A 17,675-nucleotide genomic window follows, 5' to 3' on the forward strand; every position below is an offset into this window, starting at 1 on the left:
TAAACTATCATCTCCCTTGTTCCTATTTTAGATTCTACTGAAGAAAGGCAACTCTCATTTACAATCAGTAGGGTCCAAGTCGCCTCACCAAACCTGAACTCAGCACACTTGGAGAAAACACAACAGAAATCCTGTGAAGCCTCCTCCAACATTTGTATGCTTTAAGCAATGTTCCACTCAATCTTTTCAAGAAGCAGGACACAGCTGACAGATGTAGATGTAAAATTCTGTTGTATACTCCCCCATTTTATTTTCCCATACCTGAACTGTTATTACAACTCCATTCAGAAGCCTATATAAAATAAATCTCAGTCAAAAGTTCTTACTTCCTTCACCAGCACACGCAGATTTACAGCTGTAAAAGTAAAGTTCAAAATGCCTGAGGCACAGAAAGCAAGATCAGGAACAGGCAAGCAAAAAGAATATAGACAACTTGCAGATAACAAAAATCCTTAACTAATTATGCCATTTCGCAGCAAACAATCAGTCCTGCAACTTAAAAAAAACCCCAAAACCACAAACCCCCACAGTTCAGGTGGAATAAACAAAGAAAAGCCTTTGTTTACACATGTAAATACCTCCAGTAAACACAAGTGTGGCTGACACACCAATATTAACGTATACAATATTAAAATCACATGAGAATAATGGCAAGATCTGTTGTTTGTTGTAAAGTTAGCGATTCCAATTTGTATTTCTCTTACCCTAACAAAATTCAAAAAGTAAGAACATTATTTTTGCCTAGTCCTTACTGCTGCCATGAAGTTAGTTGTTATTTGCATTCAGTGATAAAAAATGAAACCAATGTTAGAACAGAACTTTTGTCAGCTATGCTTAGTACTATTAGAGGCATAAACTATATAGAAAGCTTGACAGAACACCTCAAGTCTCCTACCTGTCCAATCTGCGACACTGGAAGTGAATGGATGATAGTAATAAAAGCACACCAGTATTATCAGGCTCTTGTCTCCAAAGCTGCATGCAGTGTCTCTCTGCTGCTTCAAAGTCTCCTGCCTGATACTCACGATGAGCCAACTCCGCTAACCCTTGGAAGGAAAGCATACGTTTCGTTGGTTCTGGAGAATCACCAAAACATTTAAGGGGGAAAACAAAAAGTTAGATAATGGGAACAGAACAAAAACCAAAACAAAACAATGTGAAAAAAGTGTACACAACTGAAGGATGAAAGTGTTTTAAATTACATAAAACACTACAGCACATGACAGTTTGCACTCTAGTTATCTTCATGTCCCAACCTATTACTATGATATTTCTAACACTATCTGTACAAGTCCATGACTTCATCAGCTAATAATAGGAAACATGTAGATTGTAATGACTGTGAATATTTGTAAGTCAATCTTTTCCCATTAACCTGGAATATACTTAAAGAGATACCTGACATGATATTGTACTTTGGTTCGTAACAGTAGAAGTTTGGCTAACAGAACAATGACTCTCCTCACTCTCCCCCAAGACTGTAAATCTTACGCTTTGTAGTATTAAAAACAAGTTCTAAAACTTAATAGGGAAATGAAGGACAGCAGACAAAGACTTCAAAGGACTTGAACAAAATAAAGTTTTGCTGTGCCAGCAGTGAAAGCTCTTTTTAGAAAAAAAAAAAAAAAAAAAAAAAGGGGTACCATGTAACATTCCTTGAATCCTCTATACCCCTACATTCTCTATAATGAGTAAAAATTCCTTCATAGAAAAAAAAATTGGCCTTGGAACAATATACGATGAGAGACAAACACACACTTCAATGATTATGCAACTGGCCTACAGAAGGAAACATTAAACAGACAGGGTACAGGAAAGGAGTTACTGCTTCTGAAGGCTTAGCTGGAATGGGAGTGACAAAATGGTTTTAGTATTTAAGATACAATTGCGGAGATCAAAACACTTAAATAAAACACCACCTGTTTTAGACAAAATAACCTTAAGTGTGGAAAGGAAATAACATTTCTTACAAAGCATGGTTCTGTATTAAAATATAGACAAGTGCAGCTTGGAAAAAATCACAACCGATCACTCTAGAAAGAAGTGTTGGCCTTAAAATTCCACCAATTTATACCAATGACTCTTACTATTAAAAGTTTGATTACTACAAGTATATTTTTCCTCCTGAAGTCCAGCATTTCCAGTACTCTGCAGTCACTTAATTCCATTCATGAAACGCTTCCCACCTGGACCTACAGAGTTTTAAAATCTTGAATTTAAGTGAAACAGATAAATCCTTCCTAATACAAGGAAGCACCTCAATATCTGAGTACACATATTTTTCCAGTTAGGTACTACAAAAATCCTCCGAGACTCTTTAACTCTTTTGTGAGAACTTTAAAGATAGCAAAATAATCACAAAGATATTAGGTAGAGTTACTATCTAGTGTTTATTTTATGAAATTGGGATTGATGAAAATTATTTAAATTACTGTCAAAATTGCTTTTTTAGCACTAGCAGGTTTTGAAGGTAAGATTGCAAACACTATATGATGTAACTAAAGTTGTTTTTCCAGATAGTATAGCCTCTGTCAGTGCTAAAAACTTTAACTGTTTCACAGTAAGCTGTAACTAGCAAAGCTACTCACTTTCAGATACTTGACAAATTACTACCCAAGTATCTTCACCCAGATTAGACTCCTGTTTTCTACGAGCCTAGCTTAATAGTTTTCCAAACCCTGACTAAGGGAAAAGTAGATTTCAGTATCTGGTTAAACCTACTGACAATAAACAGATACAACTGTTTTTCAACATGAGAATCACAGCATCATTTATGAAAGTGCACGGTGATGACAGTAATAATGATATTGGAGTACCAACATGCTGTTCCTCACTCCCTCCTGCCGTTAACAGGCACACAGGTTTAGGTTTAGCCCCTCTGGCAGTCAGGGTATTTTCAAGTTCTGCTGATGGCACAAACACAGGGAAGCTGGATGGAGGAAGAACATGTCCCATGGACCTAACTGAATAATTTCTTCTTCAAATAAATTTCAATGGTGTTATTAAATTTCGAAGCTAAATAAAAAAAAAAAAATCCTGAAAGTTTAGACTTAAAATTTTTATGACCGCTTGGAAAGAACCTTCCAATCATTATTTAAGTGCTACATTTTGCCTACTTAAGCAGAAAGTGAAACTGAAGTTGCAACTCCCAAGGCAAGAGACAAGGCAGTGCAGAAATACTGTATTTAACACCTGGGAATAAGAATTGCTAACAAAAGCAAGAAAATAAGTGAAACACTAAAATTTTCTTTCATTTATCAAGTCTCTTCACAAAACAACCCCCCCAGAAAAGATAAAGCAAACCAATCACTCAGTGTAAAACAGCCAGTCATCTATCTCCAAAAAAGTATTTTAGCAATGATCCTTGAGAAGTTCATTGAAAAGTAGAAGGTGGACAGCTATATCACAAAGTTCAAAATCAACTAAACTTTTAATAGACAGTTGGCAGGAAGAAAAGTTCTACAACCCAAAGAATCCATAACACAGCCATCAATGGTTGCTCACTGAATCAATTTCTAAAAAAAAATAATTGCAGTGAAGAGTCACAGCCAGAAGAATCCCTTATCAAGTCTTGCATACATGAATTTATGTACCTAGGCTAACTTGTGCCACATGCTTTGACTATGACCTTGGAAAAGTCTAGTACATGCTATGACAACCACCTTTCCTGAGATTTCTACAGAATACAAGCAAAATAAGAACCCACACAGAACTGTCGCAAAGGTACCCAAGGCCATTTTTCTCCCCAGAAATAACATCCTAAGCACTTACCATATGCTCATGCTCAACCTTACATTTAGATAAAATCTAGGCCCAGATGGGAGCAGTTGCCACCTCCATCTGGGAGGTAATGGTGCAAAGGAGCACAGGGCTCTCCCCAAGCGTGCACATATTCTTTTCACCTCCACAGATCAAAGCTGTAAGAGGATGCTGCAGCCTCGCTGACCAGACATGCAGTTCTAGCCGAGGAGCAATGAAATACTGTATTGCAGCACTTAAGCCTCTCCATCTCCGGTTCTGTATCGCTACCATTTCCCTTTGCATCCCTATCTCCGCATTGCTATCCCATCTCTTTCTCCATAGGTCCTATCTTTTTTCCTACTTCTCCCAGACATCGTTGTAGCTTTTCATACTCTTCCTTCCCTCTGGTTACAGAAACCTCCAAAAATCTGGGGGATAAAGCCGCGTTGTCCTTTCATCCTTTCAGTACTCAGAATACTGCTTTTTCTCGCTCTACAGGGTAAGTGAGATTTCTCCTCTTCTCCCTCCAGCCCTCAAGTTCTGTATCTGTAAACTAAATGCAGGACAGGATCTTTCTTGGCTAGAGCCCACTATCTTACTATCCAGAAAAGCGCTGTACTTCTCGGCTATGCCACAGAAGACCTGCTCCTTAAGTGCAGCGAGATATTCTGGACCAGTCAACGTGCATTTTGGGTCAGGTTTTTACCCTCCTTCGTCCTCTACATAAACGCAGTCACCTGATAGTCGCATAAATACAGCAGTAAGAGAGCACCGCACTAAGAACTAATCGCGCCGTGCTCCCCCAAGAGCGGCTCGCAGGCTGCAGCCGGGCAGCGCCGACAGGAGCCCGTCGAGGGACGAGCCCGGGCCCGCCGGCGCCCCGAGGCGAGGGGAAACAAGCACAAAGGCGGCGGGGGCCGCGCCGGGAGCCACCGCCTCGCCCAGGCCGCCGCTTCTGGAAAGTTCCGCCGGGAGCGGGCCCGGCGAGCAGGGAGCGCCGCGCTCGGGGCGAGCCAGGCGCGGCCCCGGGGGACGCAGGCCACCTGTGCGGCCCCGGGCGAGAGCACGGCCCCGGGCGAGAGCACGGCCCGGCATCCGCAGGGCTGCGGCTGCGGCGCTGCCGGCCCCCGGCGCGCCCGTCCCCGCGCGGCAGGTCACGGTACCTGTGCTGTCAGCCACGTTCCCCACGGAGGTCGCCATCGGGAGATGGGGCCAGTGAGGCTCTGGTGGAGGCAGCAGAAGGGCCGCGGGCGCGGAGAGGCCCACTCGGCTGAAGCGGGCGGCGCAGGACCGAGCGGTCCGCGGTCCCGGCGCGCTGATGCAGCGGTTCCCGAAATGGCGGTGGCGGAGGCAGTAAATTTCCGAATGGCTGCTGCCGGAACTAGCTCCCCCCGGCAAGTAGTCCGGGCGGAGCCACCCAGCGGTTCCGCATGGAGCCCCTGTGCGGCGGATGGACCCCTACCGGAACTTCGTACGTCTCCTTCCGCCAAGCCCGCCGGCCGGCAATCTCATGTGCCACCGAGCGCAGTCCGGTATCCTTCCGCGCAAAGCCGTTGCGACAAACGCAGCGGAGCCACGCGTGCGCAACCGCCCCCCGTCGTGCGGCTCCCCCCCGCGCACGGCGCCCGCGCTGCATCCGGGCGCCGGCGGCGCGGGGCCTGGCGGGAAGGCAAGGCCGGGGGCGAGCCACACCGGCCGCGGGGAGACGGCGGTAAAAGCTTCTCGAGTTGTACCGACGTGAACCCCGTTGACGGTACAGCAGCATTTCGTACGGAACTCCAGGGTCTGCGTGTGCTTTCCAAGTGCCTGAAAATGAGGGATCTCCTGTCAATAATGAACCTTCCTGAAGACTCAAATTACCAAATTCTGATTTCTGGAACTAATTGTAACTTTAAAAAAAAAATAGGGCAGCTGTTTACTGAAGTATTCAGAGTAGTTAAGCAATTTTCAAAACCAGTCTGGGGTAACACTTCAGACACTGTGTTCATGCTGTGGTCCCAGAGAAAAACCTTCCCTTTATGAAATGAAAATTGTTTTATAGTTGTTCATCAACAGCAGGTATTTTATTCTGAACAAGCATTTTTTTCCTGACAGATGTGCATGTATCCAACAGGCCATTATTTATGAGAAATTATTTTACATCTATAAAGACTGAAGAACAAACCGTACAAATCTTCATCTGCATTCTGGAACTAGTACAGGCTACAGCAACCCAAAACTTCAGCAGGGCATGCTTGTCTAAAGCTTATTTTTCACCATTTACTCAGATAACATTTTTAATAACTCATTAAAATATTATATAAAAAAATCTACTTCTCGTTAATACAGTCCACACTACACTGTTCCTCATAGCAAACTGAGGCAAGAGAAATTCAGGAGCCCAGGATGACCATCATCTCAGGAAAGGGAGTTTATTCATCTGAGTCCAGGTCACTGTCTCCTGCAATGGAATGGAAGTCCTCACTGTCTTCCTCATCCTCAGACAGATGGACCTGACTTAATACGCTTGGCCCGCAGCGCTGCTGTTCTTCCTCTTCCTCCTCTTCTGAGATCTCATACCCTCCAATACTGCTGAAACTTGTATCTCTTGTGTTGGATTTTGGGTCTGGTTCTTCATAGCTGCCGTAACTAGAAGAAAGAAGATACTCTTACTATACCATCATTTCAAATCAGCTGCTGATACTGACAATTCTGTATTTAACTCCTGTAAAACGTCCCTGGCTTGAAGTCCTTGTGGAACACTTGGAACCACTGTGCACTTCAACTCTGTCAATGGCCACCTTTTTAAAATAAAAAAGCAGTTCTGATGAAACAATCATCTACCAGCATCCTCATCCCACTCTGATATACTCAGGGCAGGAAAAACAGGTCGCTCCAACACCTTCCATCTGTCACCTTTACTGCAGACAGGAAGGCAGACAGCCCATTCTCATCATCTTCTCTAGCATTTTCTGCTGACTATTGTCAAGGTACTGGACCGGACCAACCATTTGCCTAACCCAGCACCGGTACAATACCTGTACAATACTGCCTGTACGAGAACTTATTAGGCAAATATCAATAACAGCATTAAGGGACTGAATTCCACGAGTAGAAAAAGAACAGAGAATCTAATGCTAATACTCTACAGAATGGCCAGAGAAGGAAGAGTAGGTCAGTACTCTCTCGAGTGAATGCAAAAAAATAAAGCTGATGTTGCTGGACTTGTCATTTTCTAATAATGGAACTCCTTCCAAAATGCAGAATACACATATTCCTATTCTTTTGGGCTTCAACTAAGCAGTTTCCTTTCAAGTAAGGAAATGCTTATTTTTAGAGGAAAAAAACCAATACCAAAACCAAAACCAAAAACACGAAGTTAATCAGCTAAATCATCTTTTAACTGTAAAGGCATCTTGTAGTTTCTGAGACAACCTATAAAAACCTTTATTTGTCCTGCCTTCAAAAACCACTATGTTCACGAAATCATCTAACTTACAAGAAAGAATGGTTTTTTAATTTAACTAACATTTTATCAGTGAAGATCTAACAGTAAAACCAGACTTCTGTTGATAAGAAGTAAATTGCAATTATGGTAACTATGGTTGCAACACTAAAAACAGTGACAAAATAACACGAGATATTCTTCAGTTTTTTATGATAAACACTTCAGAAATCTTTAAGAGAAGGGACTTTGTTTTGAAGAATTATTTTAACAAGATTCTCAGCTCTAATTACCTGATATTACTGTCCTCCATAACATGAGATGTCTCCCCACCATCTCCTTCATAAGACATCATGCTTTCTTCATTGTCCATGCCCATTCGTGTGTTCTCTTGAAGAACGTGAGGTTGTTTAGGTCGCACTGCATTGGGCTCCACATCTGAGTCACTGCCACTCTCACTCAGTTGGATAGCTGCGTAATAAACCAACATTTGGTCACAAATCAACAGTTTTGTCCAGTCAGTTACATACACATTGTCTTTGTTTAAAGGCTACAATATTGACTGTAAGGAATGTACACAAAGTAGTGTCTCCACAAGGTAGCAGAAAGGGTATCTGGGAGGTGATATCACTTACCGAGTACCCAATTCTGATGTTATTTCAAAGCAATCTCATTACCACCATTACTCGAAAAGGCCTTATTTGCTTGTCTACTCTGAATAATTCCCCCTTCTTCCCCCCTAATAATTTTCAGAAGCCATTTCTAAAGTTTTTCTGCATGGCAAGTTTTTTAGTAAAACAGGGAACCTCCAGGCACCTCTTCCAGTTCTTCATAACCTTGACCACACTGTTTCATATCAAAATAAATGTTGTGCTTTGACTAAACTGCCCATTCCTGGCTCTGCACACCAAATCATAGTTCCAGTCTTTTCAGAACCATTTGTAGTTTCATTTTATGAAATACAATCGTCCAGATCTTGTCTTAACTCTGCTTTCCTTTGTGTCCGTACTTACAGCACTCCTATTCCACTTTGTTTTCATTTCCATTTATGTTCATCCAGTTTTCTCATCTTGCCCTTTGGTCTCTCTTCCTTTTTGACTACTAGACCACCTGGCCTACATATCCCAATTATGCTCTACGCTCTCTACCGCATGTTTTTGTGATGGAATCACGAGAAGATTAGCTGGGCTTGTGAACAACCAGTTCTTATTCAATCTTTTATAAAAAAGGACACCTACATGAGAAAGGATTATCTCCCTCTTCATCACTCCCATCATCATCATCCTCTCCATCTGACATGAGCAAATCTTCATAGAGGACACTGGCCTGGGGCTGCTGGGCTGATCCTTCTTCTTCATCAGCAAGGTCCCCATCTGCATCTTCAACTTCCTAGGTCATACAGAACAGGGATAGTGAAGATCAAACAACATATAAACTACTGCTGCCATTTCCAGCATATGCCTATTATTTATCACACCGTTCATTCTGAAGTATTCACTCATTTCATAATGCTAACATTTTAAAACTACATTTAAGAGTCTAGCTATTGCTACGAATACTGCTGTCTTTCAGGGTGGCAGACACAGCAGAGAACCCTTATACTATGGAGACTTCTACCACAAGTATTCAAGTCAATACGTAGACTGTGGCTGGGATTTCTGTAAATATACTCACTGGGGCTGGAGTCTTAGGTTTCCCATCATCATCCTCATCAAACCCTTCAATATCTACGTCAGAGTCTTCCTCGCCCAGCCTACCTCGCCCCTGGCGCATCTGAATGGGGAACACAAATAGCAATACCATTGAGGAAGGCACTACTGGACATAAACCAAAGGGTATGACTGACATCTGGACCACAATGATGGGTGTGGGAGTACTCGGCGGGGGGAAGATAAAAAGAAAAATGTATGTATATCACTCTCGGAGCAAGGATATTTTCTCTTTTTATTCCAAGATCAGAGAGCACAGTCTCCACACACTTTTACCCTGATGTGCTCATCCTCGAAAAGGGAATCTCCAGCCTTACAGCACCACAGTTCTTTGTTTACCTATTTCTGGAAAATACCACTAGATCTTAAAAAGTGCTTATTTTCACAAAATATTTTAAAAGCAGACAGTAGTTTCCAACAAATCTTTTCCTGCCCTTCTCTCTCCTCTTCTTCCCTCAGTCACCATGAGTCCAAGGTAGAGTGGACATGCAGATACTGTCCCAAAGACTATAAATTGAAAGTCTGTAGAAAGCTTGAAGACTTCCAAATCTAGAAGGCATTCTCAAAGCTACAGACAGCCACAATACTAGACGGAACTATTCATATTCAATCTCTGTTTGTCTGGATTGATCAAAATAGCGCTCACTAGTCTTTCTCGTACCACCTTCAGTCTCATGGCCCTCCTCACCTTATTCCTCCTCCTGGTAATTTATTTTCATGGTCATATTACTTCATCTTCTTCTGCTATTCCCTCTCCTCCAACATTTTTTTTTGTTTAATACAGAATGAAGGCTAAGAAAAAGCATTCTGCAGTTACTGTAACAAGTTCATTTATAATGATTTAATACCTTTCACCCATCTGCTTTTTTTTTTTCTTTTACAACTATAAGGTGTCTACAGTGGCAACCATCTCTTCCTAGGTGTTTGTACAGCTTCTAGTCATCACTGGATGCAACCATAATAATCTAATTATCATCTTCCAAATCTGTAGAATATACTTCACCATTTCCCTATTCAGAATCAACAAGGGATTGCATATTAGCCCTCTGTAGCATGAGTCACCAGGTTTCTACTCCCAGAAGTAGTGAAGCAAACAAGTATCTGGCCTTAGGCAGATTCTTTTGCACCTTTTGATTCTCTGTTCTTTGTTTTGCAGTATCTCAATTCCCAGTGCTCTTTAAATTTTTCCTTTTCCCTCAGAGCAGTCAAAATGAAGGAAATTGCATAACATTTGAAATGGATTCCCTTCTCTGCTTGGGAAACCTGCTGATCTTTGTCACCTGTTTCCTACAAAGTAATTGCCTCCTTTCAGTAATTTGCTTATACAACCCGACTCTCCAACCACACGAAAAAATGGAGGATTCTGACCTGAGTTCCTCGCTTCTCTGGGGTAGTGATGGGAGTGTCCATAGCAGACAAATTGCTCTCATCTTGATAGACTGAACCATCATGTGACATACTGAGGGAAGTGTTGGTATCATACCAATCAGGTGGCTAAAGTATATGTGGAAACAGGAGACATAACATTCTCAGGCACTGAACTGAGACTAGAACACTATCTTGAGAGGCAAGACTGGGATTTCAGGACTAAATGCAAAATGCATTTTTTGGCATGGTGTTTGTATTATTAAACACTGTTTAATCAAAATAAGCTATTTATTCTTAAAGAATAAACATGGTAAAATGCAATGGCTCACAACCTCAGGTTTGAAGTTTGCCAAATAGCAGATTTTGAAATAGAAGTCAGTACTTCTATGCAGTGCAATCCTACAGAGGCTAAAATCGCAAATGGATTCCAAAAGGATTAAATAGATTTATAGAGAACAGGCCTCTCTGCAGCTCTTAAATACAATGGTCCAGACGCAACACCAGTTTACGGTGCCTGAACAGCCAATTGCCAGAAGCAGAGAGGCTTCACTCTAAGAAGGATAACTGTATGTTTGCATCCACTTACTTCTGGTCCCTGCCAGAGACAGAATACTTGATTACATCAACCTTTGGTTTGACTCAGCATGGCCCTTTTAATTTCCATTCCTACAATGGAAATGGTGTTGCAAGCACAAATGCTGCTGTCACAACTGGAAGAAGTCTATCACATATGAAATAGCAAAGCTTCAACTTTCAATCAATTCTATATAAATCACTGGCTCAAGAGTCCCTAAAGCTGACAAAAGCAAGAAAAAAGGGGGGTTTGGGTAAAGTGTTCTAAAAGCCAATCTGTAGTTTGCATGCCATTTGACCTCTGAAGAGTTCATGAGGAACTACAGATTAGGATTTTCATAAAATGCCCTTATAATACACAGTTTATATATCACGACAATCCTGAAAGTGTTAAGAGCAGCAACAATATCATTTAAATTAGGCAAAACAGGCTTCCTAAGAATTTAAACAGACATGTAAACCACAGACAGCTCTCTACTTGCTGTATTTGCTTTTTATATCCTGGACTCCAACTCCTGAAGACACATATGGGGAGATAAATATTAGTCATCACAACTATATTTGAAATAAAGGGAACTAAAGCCAAGTAACCATCACCAGACCTGCCATCTGTGACAAGTTTGGGAGTGTGCGAAGCAGGAGAGTACCTCCAGCCAAGAAGCAGAGGGAAAGGGTGGCCTTCAGATGGCAAATTCAAGGGAGAAGCTCAGGAAGCTCTCTCCTTTAGCAAGCACAGAGAAGGAGCAGACAACTATTAGGCAGTTCACTGCTCAGGCCTCTTTTCCTCTCTCCTGATCACCAACTTGGAAAAAAGTCAGAACAGGTAATACTGCTCTTGGGAAGGAAACTATCAAATAGAGAGCAGAATGACATTTTTGTCCCTCATTCTCTGAGGTACTGGGATCATCCTTGATTCCATCTAATCTTCCTTTAAATGTGTCATAGATAGTTTCAACAACTAATCTCCAAAGACTCCCTTGCAGCCTGACACTTCCCATTGCTAGGAAGGTCTTTTTCCGTGATACTCAGTTTCAGTATTCCCACCTCATTGAATTCAATCATCATTCCTAGCAAGTTCTATCTAGCTTCCTAAAATGCTACATTTTGGGGTTTTTTTTTGTGGGGAGAGACGGATGGAGGGTGTTAAATATTGCCCAAAAATTGTTTGTAGCCTGCTATCCTGGCTCCAGCCATATAATCTTTGTATACTTATTACCTAAACAAATTTTAAACTCATTTTTCTCATAAAAATTATCTTTATAAGATCTTAAATAGTTCCTGAACTTCAAGTCCCTCTTTTCTGCTCTGACTTTACTAAAATTAAATGCAACTTTCCAGACATAATCACACCAGACTTACACAGAATAGAAAAATTATTGGTCTACAACTGGGATGAACAACTGCAAAGAAAGCTTTGCTCTGTCTTCCTACACTGGGTATACAACATTTGAATTTTGATCATTCAGTTATTAGCAGAGATATCTTTCCAAAGGCTTTTGAACTTCAACAGTTTTTCCAAATAAACAAAAGGCACATCTCAGACACTAGGATGACATTCCCTGAACCTAATTTATCGGGCAAATTCCAAAGGCAATTTTATTTTTCAGGAATGGACTTGTCATTCCTGGTGAAAGTTTTTTACCAATGTTTTTAAAAACAACCAAACAGCTCAAGGCAAGAAGCATTTAAAAAAAAAAAAAAGTCTAAATAGCTTATAAAACTTTGCCAAACTGTAAACACTGAAAAAGCAGTTTGTCATACAATCTCCAGCATAGATTATGCTTCCAACTTGGTCTATAATACATACAAAATAACTGACACACACAATTGTCTGCTATAAAATAATAATGAAGAGTAAAAAATGTTACTTCCATTAGAACCAAAATAAAGAAATTCAAAAGAATCCCACCAGAGAATGCAGAGGAGTCGTACTTTGCTGACAATATTAGGCAAGTTTCTTTGCTCACAGCAATAAGCCTTTTCAAAAATACCTCCACCAAACAGCTTTCTGGCTTCTTCTCAGCACTACAGTATTGATGTTTTTTCCTCACATTCTCCTTACCTTTTCACTGCTTGCTTTCTGAGGGTTTCTAACTGCTACACTTGCACAGTCTTTGAATTTCCAACCAACATTGAGTTGTACCTGACTGTACAGAGCTCATCTTGATACCAGTTTTGCAAGTTGCTAGGGAAATTACCTTCCTTGTCTTAGGTATCTCACTCTTTGAAGCATCTTAACCACTTCTCATATTTATCCTTAAAAAATAGCTGTTAGCACACCATCCAACAAGATACTCTACTAAAGGACAAACTGCAGACAGATGGAGAACAGTAAACAAAGAGGCACCTCTAGATTGAAGATCCAGGAGATTGAAACTAAAAGAAAGGAAGTGAAAACTTTGCTTGGTCACTTGCCTGTGGAGTGTAGGGACCAGGGGTCATAGGATCAAGACTTTCCAGATCTGCCTCCTCTAGTGCTGCTTCCTTAGCAGTAGAGATATCTCTCTCAAGTTGAGTCAGGTGCTCATCATACTAAGAACAAAGAAGCTTGCTAAGGTTGCAGAACAAAAAATTCAAACATACAAAAATATTACAGCAGAGTTGTCCACATACCTCAGCTAAAGTTTGATAACAGATGTTTACAATCTCCTGAGCTGTTTTTGTGTACTGACTGTCTGGCCCTGTAGTAAGAAACAAATCTCTTTATCCATTCTGACATTTGCTCAGTTCCAGCTGCTGAGACAGAAAGACTGGTTTTGGTTACACAGCGCTCATGACACAGGTCCCTAAATCCCAACACCTTCCGATCTAAGGAGAAATATAAAGCAGGGTTCACATTCAGCTAACAAAGAGCAACCAGTTTGTTCCAGCATTAAAAACATGACTTAGGAGATAGGAAGGTTGTACTCTGTCAATCTCAAGGCAATTCCCAGAAACAAATCACTGAAGCAGAGATGTGTACTGAACAAGTAGAAAATCCTCCCTAAATGTAACTGCCCCATTCTGCACAAGATGGTAAATAAAGCACCATGTGACAGTGAAAATGCCACTGTTTAAGCATCTCTTTTCTCAGCAGGAAAGGAAAGCAACAATCAAGCTCAGGATTCACAGCTTCAGGCTTTGACAGCACTACAGAACAGGTGCCCAGATGTATTCATTTAAGTACAGAAGGCCTTATTTTCACCACCTACCATTGTACTTAATGCTGTTGGCAAGGATGAGGTTAACATCATCCAGGAAAGTCTCTCTGTTCTGGTATTTGTGTTTGGAGATATTCTGGAAGAGATTGTCACCCATTAAGTAATCAAGTCTAAACATCTCTCAAGCGGCTGCTCAGTTCAAACTACACACCTTGCGGATAGTCTCCAGATCCATTGGATTAGCAATCACCTTGTAATAATCAGGAACAAACTTTTTGTTAACTGGATGATGAAATGGCCAAGACTGAAGGAAAGAAAACAGACAAGTTTAGAAAGCTTCTGTGTAGAATTTTTTACAGTTTGAGCTACAAATTTCATAAAGCAAGTCTCCAGAACTGATTAACACTCAAAATGTGTGGGAAGTATTTATCACAAGGCATCTTGAATCCAGTCATTTAGCTTCAGGAGGGACACAGAAAATAGATCTACCAGTTGGATTTTTAACTAGGCCTGTTGATACCTGTTTGACAGTAGGACCATGTAATACAAAATAATAATCATACAAAGGACTTTTCTATTTAATATCACTCCCTCCTTCACAACATAACTGCAGCATCCAGCAAAAGCATTCATTGCTTGTACAATAAACAAAGAATATAAACCTAGGTCTGATCTCACAATGGGGGCTATATATACCAATTTAACAGTTCATCATGGTGCAACAGCATAGAAAAACTCTACAATCTGTTTCTAAACATCAGAAGTGAGAACTTGGTGACAACGGAGAATGGAACCAACGAAGTTTTAAAGAGGACAGGCATTAAGCCCTCTCTCATTCAGTCTAACCACTACAGGCTGCTGTTCCTTACTCCATTCAGACACAATAGACACTATAGATGAGTGACACTGAAGTCCTTATCTGTGCAGTTTTATTTGGTAAACTTAAAGGCTGTTTTTTTTTTTTAATACTAATAAACTAGTACAACACTGGGTAAGCCTGATCAATGAGAAATCAGCTGGTGTTTCGTTTGCACCTGAAAACTGTACCTTTGCAGAATGCTTTGAGATCTACCAAAGCAAGTGCTATAAGCAGTAGGAGAAGAGTAGGTTTTATACTGACCATGCTTAATGAAGATCAGTGACTTCATACTAATGGGAGGTTGACACAGGCACTATCCAGGAGCGAGAGCAGCAGAAAAAAAACCTGCAACCCAGCCTTCGCTTCTGGACCTTTGCTGCAGTGAAGGGGGTGAGTACAGGTGTGTGTGTACCAGTCAGAAAACCACAAGCCAGCTCCTTGACAGAGCACTCTTTTTATTTGCAGCGCACTAACAACCACAATGTAAACGTACAGCCACAGGACTATAATCAGCACATTTTGCACATCACACACACACACACACACACTCTACTCAAGCTACGTACATCTGGAACTGCCATCATCTTTTGAGTGACAATGTTATCCAAAATGAAGGAAAAGGCCACTTGATCATCGTCATCCAGGAGGGGATTAATTGCTTTTTCTAATCGAGCCAGTTTATCTTCCTTCTGCAATAAAAGTAAGGAACATCAGTGGCTGACCCTAGATTAATAACTGCTAATATCAGGATACTCTGTCCCAAAGAGACTCCCATTCACCTTTTTACGAAGACACTTGTAAATAAGGGGGAGTAATAGCCTAGATATAAGCCGACATACAAGACAAAGTAACTAGAATAACAAACAAGCATCTGTTCTCTGAGAAAGACTCCAATGTGAACTGTTTAAAATTGTAAAAATTCAAATGCACCCCAGGGTGGGGGGAGGAGTTCCCTTATTCTTCTACTCTCCTTAAAGCCCTGTGTTTTGTCTACTCATGTCCTCTATCCTCAAACTCCTCAACCACCCCGACCATCCCTCCCTCTCCACTCTGATCACAACTCATTCACAAGACTTGCCTCTTTTAGCTTTTCATCACACAGGTCCAGCATGGACTGAGATATCTGTGTCAGTGAGTGTTTTGGCCCTGCAAACACACAGCAAGTACAGTGAGATACTCCAGCCTGATTAAAAAGGCCAATCGTGTCACAACATGAATTAATCTTTACTCCTAAAGCATCCCTGATTATATATCTAGCACAGTTGGGAGCATATCCTCAAGTATATTCTCAATACACACAATTACTAAAAATTAACATGGATTTTATATGAGAAAAGGTTATTTGGAGCAAATACTCTGGTATACATTCTGTTATGGTTTGGAAACCCTATGGGAAAGCAGCTGTGCCTGTGGAAGACCGGCCTCTAAGCCCTCCACCTTTGCCAAACTTTCAGAGTATAAGTCATGAAATTTCTGTTTTCTTCACTAAATCCAGTCAGTGAAGCAGAACTGCTACGGAAGGCAAGATGGACATTTAAGGAATATTCAGAAAACCACAGCTTTAAATAATTTTATGATTCCTCAGACATGGAAACAAGTATTTGCAACAGAACTATGAAAAAAATCTCATTTATTAGGATAAAACAGGGACTTAGCTGTCCTAAGCAGTAAAGGCACAAAACCAGTGCTGTCAGTGTCACCCCAAATGCTGCACAGCCCAGACAGACTCAATGCAGCTGGGAGGTTTTTTTTATCTGTCAAATGAATATTTTTTGGACAAAGACCCTTCTATCAGCAGTCAGAATACAGCCAATCTATAGTTGCTCAATGAATCAGCACTTTTCCCCAGCAGATGCATGCTCTACGACAGAATCTACGCTTTTTGGTTTTTTTAAACTAGCTTTCTGACCTTCCCAAATGGGGAAAAATTTATTGCAACTAAGCACCAAAATATGCAAAATCATTACAGTAAACTCTACTCAGACCTGCATGCTCCAAGGCAATGGCTTCAAAAGGTGTGAACTATTCCTACTTGTATCGAAAGATTCATTCACTAAAGCATAATATTGAGAAAGTAAGTTCACAAGTATCTCCCCACCGATCCATGTCTGAAAGCAAAAAGGAAGGACACTCATAATGTAGTCTACTGAAAACAATGTTTTGCTTAGCTTCACCCTATATGAAGGGGATATGCAGGACTTCGCTTCAGTGCAGTTTGACTTAATACATGCACCAGTGTCTTCAGTCATTGACAGGTCCATAATTGAACTTGCTACATCACAGTTATCATTTACTGTTAAATGCTAGGGTCCACTTCTTTCTTATTTATGAATTAGCTCATTAACATTGATGCAGTCTATCAGGTATATCTAGAAAAACATATGTTTATTGTTGCCATCTGACAGTGAATTTATTCTGCTTTTCTGTTGCTTTCATTATTTCTAAAAGATCCACACCTCATACATGTACAACGTATTAGCAGAAGCACAGTTTCCCTGCGTTGTTAATAGCCTACCATTGTATGTCGCACTGTTCTTAACAATTAGTTCCAGATGTTCTCTGAACTCTTCTCGGGATGGGTATTGCCGCTTACGAACATTTTCACGCAGGGTTTGTAAATCCATGGGCCGAGTAATGATCTTATAATAATCTTTGACAACTTTTGGATTTACAGGTGTATGAAAGGGGTATGTCTGAGGATGAGAAGAAAAAAATGAATGCTTATTAACACAGTACTAGCACAGCTAATCTCAGTGTAACCTCCAGAGTTGAATAGGCACTAATGTATAAAACCTTTACACAATCAGTTCCTTAACTGCACCAGGGAAAAATGCGATAAGTTCAGCCCCATGGTGGCTATC

General features: G+C 40.9%; 2 protein-coding genes across 11 annotated transcripts in view; both read right to left on the reverse strand.

Annotated features, from left to right (window-relative positions):
* OGT (O-linked N-acetylglucosamine (GlcNAc) transferase) overlaps positions 1-5,085 on the reverse strand; it is a 28,923-nt gene extending 23,838 nt beyond the window's left edge. The window contains exons 1-2 of one of the 3 annotated variants that reach the window (XM_009465340.2): positions 4,905-5,085; positions 896-1,046 (exon numbers count right to left, since the gene is read on the reverse strand). In XM_009465340.2, coding sequence (XP_009463615.1) covers positions 896-1,046; positions 4,905-4,941 — 188 coding nt within the window. In that variant the 5' untranslated portion in view covers positions 4,942-5,085. Of the gene's footprint in view, positions 1-261; positions 356-895; positions 1,077-4,904 lie in introns of those variants that run through there. The other 2 variants (XM_009465339.2, XM_087748850.1) reach the window with 2 other exon arrangements.
* A 1,051-nt stretch (positions 5,086-6,136) lies between these two features.
* TAF1 (TATA-box binding protein associated factor 1) overlaps positions 6,137-17,675 on the reverse strand; it is a 33,244-nt gene continuing 21,705 nt past the window's right edge. For 6 of the 8 annotated variants that reach the window (XM_087748841.1, XM_087748837.1, XM_087748840.1 and 3 more), the window contains 12 exons: positions 17,330-17,507; positions 15,893-15,960; positions 15,381-15,503; positions 14,167-14,259; positions 14,007-14,091; positions 13,429-13,496; positions 13,231-13,347; positions 10,243-10,368; positions 8,840-8,938; positions 8,404-8,554; positions 7,459-7,636; positions 6,137-6,369 (listed from right to left, as the gene is read on the reverse strand). In XM_087748841.1, the coding sequence (XP_087604967.1) occupies positions 6,153-6,369; positions 7,459-7,636; positions 8,404-8,554; positions 8,840-8,938; positions 10,243-10,368; positions 13,231-13,347; positions 13,429-13,496; positions 14,007-14,091; positions 14,167-14,259; positions 15,381-15,503; positions 15,893-15,960; positions 17,330-17,507 (1,503 nt within the window). In that variant the 3' untranslated portion in view covers positions 6,137-6,152. The remainder of the gene's footprint in view (positions 6,370-7,458; positions 7,637-8,403; positions 8,555-8,839; positions 8,939-10,242; positions 10,369-13,230; positions 13,348-13,428; positions 13,497-14,006; positions 14,092-14,166; positions 14,260-15,380; positions 15,504-15,892; positions 15,961-17,329; positions 17,508-17,675) is intronic. The other 2 variants (XM_087748838.1, XM_087748842.1) reach the window with 2 other exon arrangements.

This window comes from Nipponia nippon, unplaced genomic scaffold (genome assembly GCF_047370975.1).
Source record: "Nipponia nippon isolate SJK-2023a ecotype South Korea unplaced genomic scaffold, ASM4737097v1 scaffold_12, whole genome shotgun sequence".
NCBI lineage: Eukaryota > Metazoa > Chordata > Aves > Pelecaniformes > Threskiornithidae > Nipponia > Nipponia nippon.